Source organism: Pleuronectes platessa, chromosome 13 (genome assembly GCF_947347685.1).
Source record: "Pleuronectes platessa chromosome 13, fPlePla1.1, whole genome shotgun sequence".
Lineage (NCBI taxonomy): Eukaryota > Metazoa > Chordata > Actinopteri > Pleuronectiformes > Pleuronectidae > Pleuronectes > Pleuronectes platessa.
The window spans coordinates 1,583,549-1,593,792 of NC_070638.1; the positions used below are offsets into that span (position 1 = coordinate 1,583,549).

The following is a 10,244-nucleotide window of genomic DNA, read 5'->3' on the forward strand; positions in this document are numbered from 1 at the left end:
TAGAACCTGTGGAAACCTTCAGTGTCAGTATAACATATATGAATTTGATAAAAAGGCAGACAACAGCATCTGTTCAGGTGAACATTTATTGGGCTCCCATGTTCTTTAGCACTTGTAAAGGAAGCATCATCACTTTATCTGAAGCAAACCCGGCAGTTTCCAGAGCCACTTACAAACTTCATGGCACGAAATCAGACTTGAACTCGCTATTGCAAAGAAAAACAAAATGTGAAATAACTGAATATTTAAGATAGGTACTGTCAATCGGATCATGGCAACTGCATCATCTAAATGCATTGTTTTTGAGCCTCTTTCATAGTTTATGTCCGTATGGTTAATTTAGATAGAGGTGACAAACAAATACACATTATTTGAGTTACTAATCACCTCAATGGGTTGGTACACATCCTCATCAGCTTTACCTTTCACTGAAGACCAGTTTCCTTTGTTCAAAGTAAATATATCTCAGGTTCTCTTTACCTCAGGGGGGAAATGGATACAGAATGACAGACATAAATACTATGTCCCCATAGAAGCCTCTCCTTGACCAAAGAGTGACACGGTCTTTATCAGTCCAGAAAAACACAGATTTATCTGCGGTCGTTGGTGCCGGACTTCCTCTTGCCGGCCAGCAGGTGCTTGGGTTTGAGGTCGAACACGTGTCTGTCGGCCTCTCCCTTCTTGCCCATGCGGTTCATGTCCTTCTGGGAGTGCTTCATCATTTTCTTTGCCTTCCTTGCCATCTGAGGAATAAACAAACAAACGAAAACAATCAGAGATGAGTTTATTCGAAACAATTTTGTTTTTCATATACAAAAAAAACACCTACACGACACATTTAACCTGCAGCAGAGTTAAACAAATACAATTTGATTGAAGACAGATTCACATACCTTCGGGTCTCTGACACCGGACTGGTCTCGAGGTGGACGGGAGGCGCTCTGGCTGCGCGTCTTGGAAAGCGGAGTGACTGAAGTTTCACGCTTACGCTTCTGAGTGACACTGCGGGACCGTCGGGCCTGTTGCACATAGTGACTCTGAAACAAAGAGGAATGCATCAGTGTTAAGAAACAACAGATTGAATTGAAGAGCCTTGGTGGGGGTGTGGGTTCGGAGTGAGACTACACAAAGTGTCACTGAGTAGAATCTGAAATCTAACGCGTCGTGATTTAACCACATTCCAGATGTCAAGATATCCTGAGCCTTTCTGAAGTTTTGATCCAAAGTCAAATAAAGGTAAAAGAAGATTATAAGAAATCTTTAAAACATAAAAAACTCCAAATACTTAATATTTGTCTCAAATTCTATAATCCACATGATTATTTAAACCTTAGACAGACTAAAACTGTAATATGTCATATTTCCATATGAAATTAGGATTATTTTAGAGTCAAAATATTCAGGAAGTTCTGATATGAACTTACTCCTTCCTTGTTGCTCATGTCCAGACCGAGGTCTCCCATCTCCTTCTCCAGCTTTGCTCTTTCAACCTGTAAACACACAAACACATCGTCAGCACATGTTGATCTGATGGAACCTTCTTCTCTTCTTTATTCTTTCAACCGACGCTGTCCTGAGGAGCCTGGAGTAAATTCTATTGAAGTTATCACCAAACTTCAGTTCTCCAGGCTGCAAACTATTGTCAATATCTCAAGTCTATTTCCAGATTAGTCATTTAAACGCAGTTTTAAGGTCCACGAGTTGAAACAAACCCCCCCTCACCTTGGTGGCGGTCCTGGGCATGCGTGGCCCGTGCACATCCTTCTCCTTTGACCCCGCGACCATCAGGTGCTTCTTCTCAAGGATCTGTTTGGCCAGAACACGGATCTCCTGCATCTCCTCGTCCTCGCTCTCCTCATCAGAGTCGTACTCTCCGGCTCGCTCTTTCAGCTCCTCCTCCTTCTCCAGCTCCTCCAGTTTCTGTGAGGGACATTTTTAAAAGTGGACTTTAGAGGACAAACTATTTAGTCTCTACAAACCATTGCATGTTGTGCTGATTAGAATCTACCACCAGAGAAACAACCACCTAACTCTCCAGCGAGCAGCGACTCACCTTCATGATGTCAGGATCGATGTAATCTGCGATGTTGTGGCCCTGCCAGACCTCAGGGATCTTGTCCTGCTTCTCATCCTCGTTCATCAGATCCCAGTATTCTTAAAACACAAAGAAAATATCCACATTGCAGACGTAAGAATTTCACTCTGACAAATTCACAGCGGCTGCAGGATTATGGAAATAAAAACACTTCTTACTCTGCAAGTCCAGGACGTAGTCATCGCCTTGCTCCATCTCCAGATCTCTCTCCTGTGACATGAAAGATGGGATTGTTTATTAAACGTTAAACTGACAGGAGGGAACTACAACTTCTAGTTTAGGAAAGTTATACACAGAACAACCACTGATGCATCGCCTTATTGTAAATACTCAAATTGTACTTATATAGAGTACTTGACTATATTTAACTATTTTCCTTTTTGACCAAGTGCCAAAAGTCACCAGAACTCATACCAGTTTGCGTTTGGGCCCATCCACCTCCATCGCCTTCTTGCGCATCAAGGCTCCCTCTGGGATGAAGGGAGGCCTCGCCTGGAGAGGACAAAAGAAAAAATATACAATCAAATTGAATAAATATCAAGGAACATGAAAGAAAGATTTTTAGTTAATTTATGCTCGTATAATTCAATTTGCCAAACTCTAACCTTCTCGTCTCTCTTGGCAGGCATGGCCAGGTGGAGCCGGTTGAGAACATCGTGGACCTTCTTTCCCTTCATCTTGGTGTCCACACGATGGGCGAGGAGCCGGTCGCAGGCCTGAGTCACAGGACATGAATCAAGATTATATATTTACAATACTTCATTAAAACAACCAAAGCAAGCTCAACGTTTTCTGGCTCTCACCTCGTTTTTAACCGCCATGACGCCCTCCTCGGTCAGGGTGCTGGTCTCGATCACAGGGATTTCATCGGCAGTGAGGTCGGCGAAGATTTTCTGACAACAGCAAAATGCAAACGGTCAAAAACGAAGCCTCGACATTAAAAACACCTTTTCCACATTGCACCGAGATTCAGCTGCAGACCGGAGAATCTCCTGCTGCATTCTTAATATACGACAGAAACTCTGGAGAAGGTCTGAAGCCCATTGTACGGATATTATCTGGAGTGATGAAAACAATCTAAACAAACAAACTAAAAAACAGACAGTCCCTTTATAGTTCACCCTGACTGACAGACAGATTAGATGTCTGTCATTCATTAACATCACAAGATGCTGAGACTTTGAATCACTCACCTGGTTCTCCTCAGAAATCTCACTGATCTTCATCACATCACATTTGTTGGCGACGACGATGAGAGGCTGCAGGGGACGAGACACCAGCGTTACTTCAACAGCTCTAACATCATCACTGTGGAATCGACCGCAGGGTTTTATCTACCCTCAGAGTGACCTGACAAATACACTGGACATGTTCTACTTTCTTCCTGAGGCATTTAAAGTGAGCACGTTATTCTCTCCTTTCACCCATTAAGCCCTGATGCGTGTCTGTACCTTTTAAAACTGGGTGCAACGTTTATGTGCTTCTCCCTTTAGTGCCAGATGACACGTCTTATCCCAGATGTCATCGCTTTTCAAGACATGTCAGAATTTTTATCGTGATTCACTGAAATACTCCTTGGAAAGGCATCATGGGAAGTGTAGTTTGCACTCTTAGCCTTCAATAAAGTGGCGTTACATACAATAGCAATATTGATGAAAATATCAATAGAGAAGATTCAGAGACAATGTTCCTGTCGACCAAGACTGAGTAGGTAGAAACATGTTAAAGGAGGAGGGGGGGGGGTCTAAGAAATAAAAGATTTGGTAAACATTGGTAATTCCATCAGCTCTTCAGAAAACCCTCTGGTTTCAGGAGGTCGTCACGTAGGTTTATATTCTGCCCCTCAGGTTCTAATGGGTTTATGAGTCATGCAGCTTTTGCAGCCACCCCCCCCCCCCCCCATGATTCCTGCCTGTATCTCTGAGGCGGCCACTTGCCGCTGTGCAGAGCAGATGTAAATCGTATCATCCACTGACCTTGTTGGCGAACAGGGGTCGGATGTTGTTGAAAAGCTCCAGCTGCTCCTGCAGGGTGTGACCACACTGCTCGGAGACGTCCATGACGTAGAGAACCGCCGCCCGCAGGTGAGCCAGAGCCGTGATGGCCTGCATCTCAATCGTGTTCCTGTCCTCCAGGGGGTGGTCCAGGATGCCAGGGGTGTCCACCACCTGAGGACCACAACCAGGGTGGGAGAGTTAGGAAAACTGTCGGCACACTTCTGCATAGTAAGGCAACACATTACATTTTTAAATAATAGATTTGCACAGACATTTCCAGAAGGGATATGAAAATTGGCTAAAGTCGCGTTCAAAATTCATGTTTAACTTCGATGACAAGTTAGAGGCACAGGTTGTTAGGATCTGTTTTTAATCACTCCATAAATTAGACAATCTGTCAACAGCCATAACAAATAAATGTCCATGTTTTTAGCAATAAACAATGCTTTAAATCAGGCTGTGAAATACATATGAACAGAAATAACAAGAAAAGGTTGGTTTAGGTATAAGCTGGTGAAGTGGAGATTTGTGAGTCATTTGACAAACTGTTTGTGTAGTGAATGATGTGTAGTGTTTACCTGCCAGCGGAGGTATCTGTAATCCATGTGACCCACAAACAGAGACTTGGTGGTGAAAGCGTACGGCTGCACGTCAACATCAGCTCTGGTCACCTGAGCAAAAACAGACATTTCAAACCATTTAATAAAACGGGAGAACGTGGCTCTGAATCTGAAGACACTACTATGATGAATCCTGAATTCAGAACACTTGAAAATGAATTTCCTTCAAGATCTTGCAGAATTAACTCATTGAATAAACACACGCTTGTGAAAGGCATCAACTACCCACTGCACACAATGACATGCGTCTTATAAACAACTGTGACACACAATCGGTACACTGGAAGGTGGATCTCACCTTGTTGATGAAACTGGACTTGCCGACGTTGGGGTATCCGCACAGGAGCAGGGTCCTGGTGTTGGGGTCGATGGTCGGCAGACGGGACAGATGCTGACGCACTGTTGGAGGTTAACATCGGGTTATGGTTCGTTTTTCATTCTTTAAATATTATACACAGATAAAAGTATCACAGCAGGATTATAACAACATCTGAGCTGAACAGCATGAATCGATATCTGAGGATCCGTCTGTCGGCTTCGTTACAACCAGGAATGTGGAGCATCGTGTTACGTTATACTTCAGAAACAGTTTCACGATACAAAGCACAGGTTCTTCTCTCTGCTTATTCCAAATAAAAGGTTTGTTTTTTCATTTACTCCTTGAAATCTGAGACTTGAATGTGTCCCTAATATTCCATTATAGAAAGCAGCTCAGCTTCCATTTCGTTCCAGGGCAGAAAAATTTTATAAAACGGAATTTGAATCTCTTTTGAATCTGGAATAATTTTTTTTATATATAACAAAATAAAGCAAAGGCGGTCTTACCCTGCTCCAGATACTCCAGACTGGACTTCTGCCTTTTCAGGATGGTGCACATACGTCCCAGAGCCGCTCTCTTCAGCTGCTTACACCGATACAGAGAATCTCCATATTTCATCAGACGCACATAGTCTTTGGAAACACTGCAGGGTTGGAAAAAAACAATTTGTTATATCTAGATTGTATTTTGTGTACATTTGTGTGTCCTTAAGACACCTGAAATAGCATAAACTGGCTTTTCCTATTCAGGCGGTTGGAAGAGCCGGTTAATTAGTTCAGCTCGGTGCGTTTCAATTTATGATTTTGTGCGATGCCACAAACATTTCACCCAAACTCACTTGTCAATCAGGTTCTTGGCGATGTTGATCTGACCTAAGGCCAGTTTGTAATGGTCTTTGTCGTACAACACGTTCATGAGATCAGCATAGAATGGATGGATGTCCTGAGGGAGGAAGAACAGGTGAGAATGAACCGTTACTGACGTCAAACAAACAGAGTTCTTCTACAGAAGTTGCACGGTTAGAAAAAAAAAGTTAAGGTTATTCAAAAGTATTCCAGAGAAGTAGTTTGACTTACGTCGAGCTTGGGGAAGTCGGTGAGGATCTGTGAGAGGCGGTCGTGGCAGCTCTGCTGAGTAAACTTCACTTTCCTCATGTAGAAGTGTCGGATGCGGTGGATCTGGTAATGCTTGTGTATCACCGTGGGCGTCTTCCTTTGTGTTTTGGATAAAGTGATGTCGATGAAATCCTGCATGGGGGGCAGAGAGTATACAGGTCAGGGCTTCAGCAGGGCGACGAAGAATTCACTTTATAGAAGGATAACTATTTTAAACAACTATTTTTACAGCAGAGCACTGGATTCCATTTTTTTTGTATCATTAAAAAAAATTGTGCATCCTTCAATGATTGTCCTGAAGCGTATTTGTACCTTGAACTCATTGCAACTGTCGCTGTTCTGATATGAGAAACTATTGTTTGTATTCATTTTTACATTCAATCTTATGGTTAATTTTCCTGATCAAGTTCTTCAGACATTGTCTTTAAAAGTACTCTCAATAACGTTTACTGTTAAACTGTTAAATATCGAGCCTCAGTTACATTTCTTTGCCATAAGAGTTTGAAAATGACATCAGATATGCACTGGAACTGGTTCTTAACAGTTTTGAAAACCACTAACGAGCCAATTTCCTCTATTTCCCCCAAAACAGTCTAATCCCAGTGAGAACTTCAAAACTCCATCAAACGCCCTGTGACAGTTTGACTCTAGGTCAATAACTAAACAATGTTTTCTCATTGTTTCTGTTATATTAGTAAAAATAAGATGGACGCTTTTTTTATTCAGAACTGTTTTTGACTTATTGTCCAATATTCGGACCGTGTGAGGGACATGTGTATGACATGGTTTTACAGAACAACGATAACCACAAGTAAACGACACCAAAGTGCAGTTGGCCTTTCCACGTTTTCTTTTTCCAATATGTAAAGTTACACTGGTCTGATCAGACCAGTTCACAGTTTAAGAAGGAGCAGACTGGTTCTGCTCAGGACACCGGACAGACTGGTGAGGAGGCTCGGTCCTGGGACAACCCCTTGACCCAGAGGACGATGACAGAGACAGAGAAGCTGTCTTCTCTGATGGACAACCAGTGCCCCCCCCCCCCCCCCCCCCCCAGGACACCACCACAGCACTGGGCAGCTCCTTCAGCCACACACTGATCCACCCAGCAGCTGTGACACTGCACCAGCAGCTCTGCCCTTTAACTCTGGTTCCACTCTCTTCACTGGGCAGCACATTAGTTCACGTGCGATCCGGTTACTGGGCTCAATCCCACACTGCAACTCTTCATACTGGTTTTTACACTGTACATTCTAGTATTATTATTCTCACACTTACTTGTTACTACTTACTGATATCTATATTTAACTCTTACTGATATAATATTTAAATGATCTTCTCTTCTCTTATGTTTTCCCAGGTGAAGCAGGCGAACGTGTCTGACCGGAAACCAGCTGCTGTCTTTTTTTTACACCAGCACAACACGTGTTTTCTCCCCCGCGCTGAATCCCACCGCGTTTCTCTAGTTTCCATCTTTCACCTTCTCTCAATGACGACGCGGAAAGAAAGAGGAGTTTCAAAAGTCACCGGACACGAAGCCAGACTCACCTTAGCGGTGGGAACCACCATAATCTTCTTGAAATTGTACTGTGCCATTTTGTCGCGACACGTTGGAGTCCGCTGACCGCACTGGGAAAGGAACGCTCGAGGTACTTCCGCTCCAACCGGAAGAGACGCTTCTTCTTCTTCTTTTGGTTTAATGGTGGTTTGCGCATTACCGCCACCTTCAGGATTAGGGTGTGGATGAATTGTACACAAATATTCAATTATCCTCGTGTAAATGTAGAAAATAATACAAATATATGGACTACAATGAAACATACAAATTAATGGCCCCTTTTGTGTATTTTTGCACGTAGGCTTTACTCATTTGGAGCTAATTCAGATCTGACAATATGATGTGCACCCTCGTTCTGAACATGGTCCGATTGTGGTCTGGAAGTAAAAAATAAACAATATAACAGTTAAACCTCCCTTTTTGTGTTTTCAAAGGTGGAAGAGAAATTAACACTCAGAAGCAAGACTTTAAAAAGTTTGTTTTTACTTGTCTGGGATCATCTTTAGGACAGATTGGACACATTTTAGTGGAGTGATCTGGACAGAGTAAAACATACCTGCTTTGTATTTTCAAAAATACAATGATACAAAAAAAGAGTCTTATCATGATAACTTTTTTTACCCAGCACCACAATGATAATATGATACATTATAATATAATATAACTTATTTGAATAGTGAAATTCACACTCAAACACAACACTTTTCAACTCATGTAGATAAACTGACTTGATGCAGTTGGTTTAACCTGCTTCGTGCAGTCAGATGGTTTACTCCAGTCACCATCAGGGCACATGGAGAATCTAAGAATCTGAAATAAAATCTCAAACTTCTTGTGGTTATTGTGAAACATTTGATTGCTCTGATTCTCAAACAGTGTTCGAAATCAAATGAAATGAAATCATTGTTTTGCAGCAGAACTGATCACAGCTCTGAGTCTTGCAGTGCCAGTGAAGTAGATTCGTTCAGATCTCATCCCCGTCATGTTCCTTCTTTCTCTCTTTTCTTTTATAGTCACTCTTATTATCTCTTGTCTTTACTGTAGCTTTTTCAGTGATTTTTTTTTAACGTTTATTCAGATGTAGGATATAATAGTGGATTTCTGTCACAACAACTGACGTCACGGAGTAAACAAAACAAACAAACACACAAACACACAACAACAGTGAAGAACAAACACTCTGCTCCATGTTAATTGTTATTCGCTGGGATCTAGAACGGGCCAATCAGCGGGCGCAGACTTATTTGGGCCACGCCCATCAACCCCTGATCACGAGTACGTCCGCGTGCGCCCACTGCTAGTCTCGACCAATCAGAAGGCTCGCTGAGAGCGCGGAGGGGAGGGGGCGGGGGCTCGAGTCCTGTGTGACAGCTCCGGCCTCAGTGCTGCACCAGAGAGAGGAAGAACACGAAGAGGTCTCACTCCGCTCGCCTGACAGCGGCTCGTCTGGACATTTTCCACCTGTAGAAAAGGCTCTGTGCCCATAGAGAGTGTTGATCATCTGTCCGTCTGTGATGGTTGAACATGGATTTAATGGTTCATATGTAGACTCTATCTAAATCTATAATTTTAGATTGTATCCTCAATGACACTTTTATTTTGACGCCCATCCCGTCCTGTCCCCATTCATGAGCAACACACAACAACACAGTTATTAGGTCATGTCTGATGGGTGAGGTGTTTTTCCAAGAAGCCCAGTGGCTCCTGTGAATCAATAACTGGTGTATAAACAGTATGCGTGGATTACTGGACTGGTCGTCCGGCCACACAATCCTTAAAAACACAACACAACCACAGCAAGATGCCAAAAGGCAAAGAAAGACCATGGAGACGGATGCAAAATGACAACTTAATGAATACAAAGACTAAAAAAATGACTACAGGGATGGATACAAATAAACAACATGACATAAAAGCATGAAAAGAAGTTACAAAAAGACAACAAAGAGACACAAAATGACTAAAGACACAAAATGACTACATAATGTCAACAGATAAAGCCAAAATGACAACAGAGACAGATACAAAACGATACCAAAACACAAAATAACTACAACGAGAGACATGAGGATCACAAAAACACACAAAATGACCACAGAGATGCAAAATGACAACAAGGAGACACAATGATACATGTTAATTAGTATTTCATCCTCCGTCTCTTTTGCCCACAGAAATATTCTATAATATAATCGATTGGACACTAAGAGATGATAATAATACATTACTTTTGAATTTATAAAGTGAAAAATTAAATAAAAATAGATTAAGATTTAATATTTAAACTTGGCCCTTTTTATATTATTTTCTCCATTGCTGATATTAATACTGATCTTATGTTGATATATATAAACTTTTTTTAAAGTTTTACTTTTAAAACTCTAAAAGCAAGGTTTTTGTGTAGCAGAAGGCAAAGTAAGAATATCATGTACTGTATATATATGACAAATAAAGCACTTGAGTCACGTTCAGTGATTCTGCGCATCTGTCCCCTTCAACCACTGATGTTATTGAATTCATGTTTAAAAACAGTCGAGTCC

General features: G+C 41.9%; 1 protein-coding gene across 1 annotated transcript; it reads right to left on the reverse strand.

The window, feature by feature from the left end:
• Positions 1-68: 68 nt before the first annotated feature.
• Positions 69-7,833, reverse strand: gtpbp4 (GTP binding protein 4). The gene is made up of 17 exons (XM_053438274.1): positions 7,695-7,833; positions 6,108-6,278; positions 5,870-5,973; positions 5,538-5,674; positions 5,011-5,111; positions 4,671-4,763; positions 4,072-4,263; positions 3,289-3,354; positions 2,899-2,988; positions 2,701-2,811; positions 2,510-2,587; positions 2,254-2,305; positions 2,054-2,154; positions 1,723-1,920; positions 1,425-1,490; positions 894-1,037; positions 69-743 (listed from the first exon to the last, which is right to left on the reverse strand). The coding sequence occupies exons 1-17, from the start codon at positions 7,740-7,742 to the stop codon at positions 591-593; spliced, it is 1,905 nt and encodes a 634-aa protein (XP_053294249.1). The 5' UTR covers positions 7,743-7,833; the 3' UTR covers positions 69-590.
• Positions 7,834-10,244: the final 2,411 nt, after the last annotated feature.

Excerpts from the sequence above, each read along its gene's own strand:
- gtpbp4 (XM_053438274.1), bottom strand. The coding sequence starts at position 7,742 with ATGGCACAGTACAATTTCAAGAAGATTATGGTGGTTCCCACCGCTAAG. Across the intron at positions 5,974-6,107 it reads CCGACTTCCCCAAGCTCGAC|GACATCCATCCATTCTATGC; the intron begins GTAAGTCAAACT and ends TTCCTCCCTCAG. Across the intron at positions 2,812-2,898 it reads TCATGGCGGTTAAAAACGAG|GCCTGCGACCGGCTCCTCGC; the intron begins GTGAGAGCCAGA and ends CCTGTGACTCAG.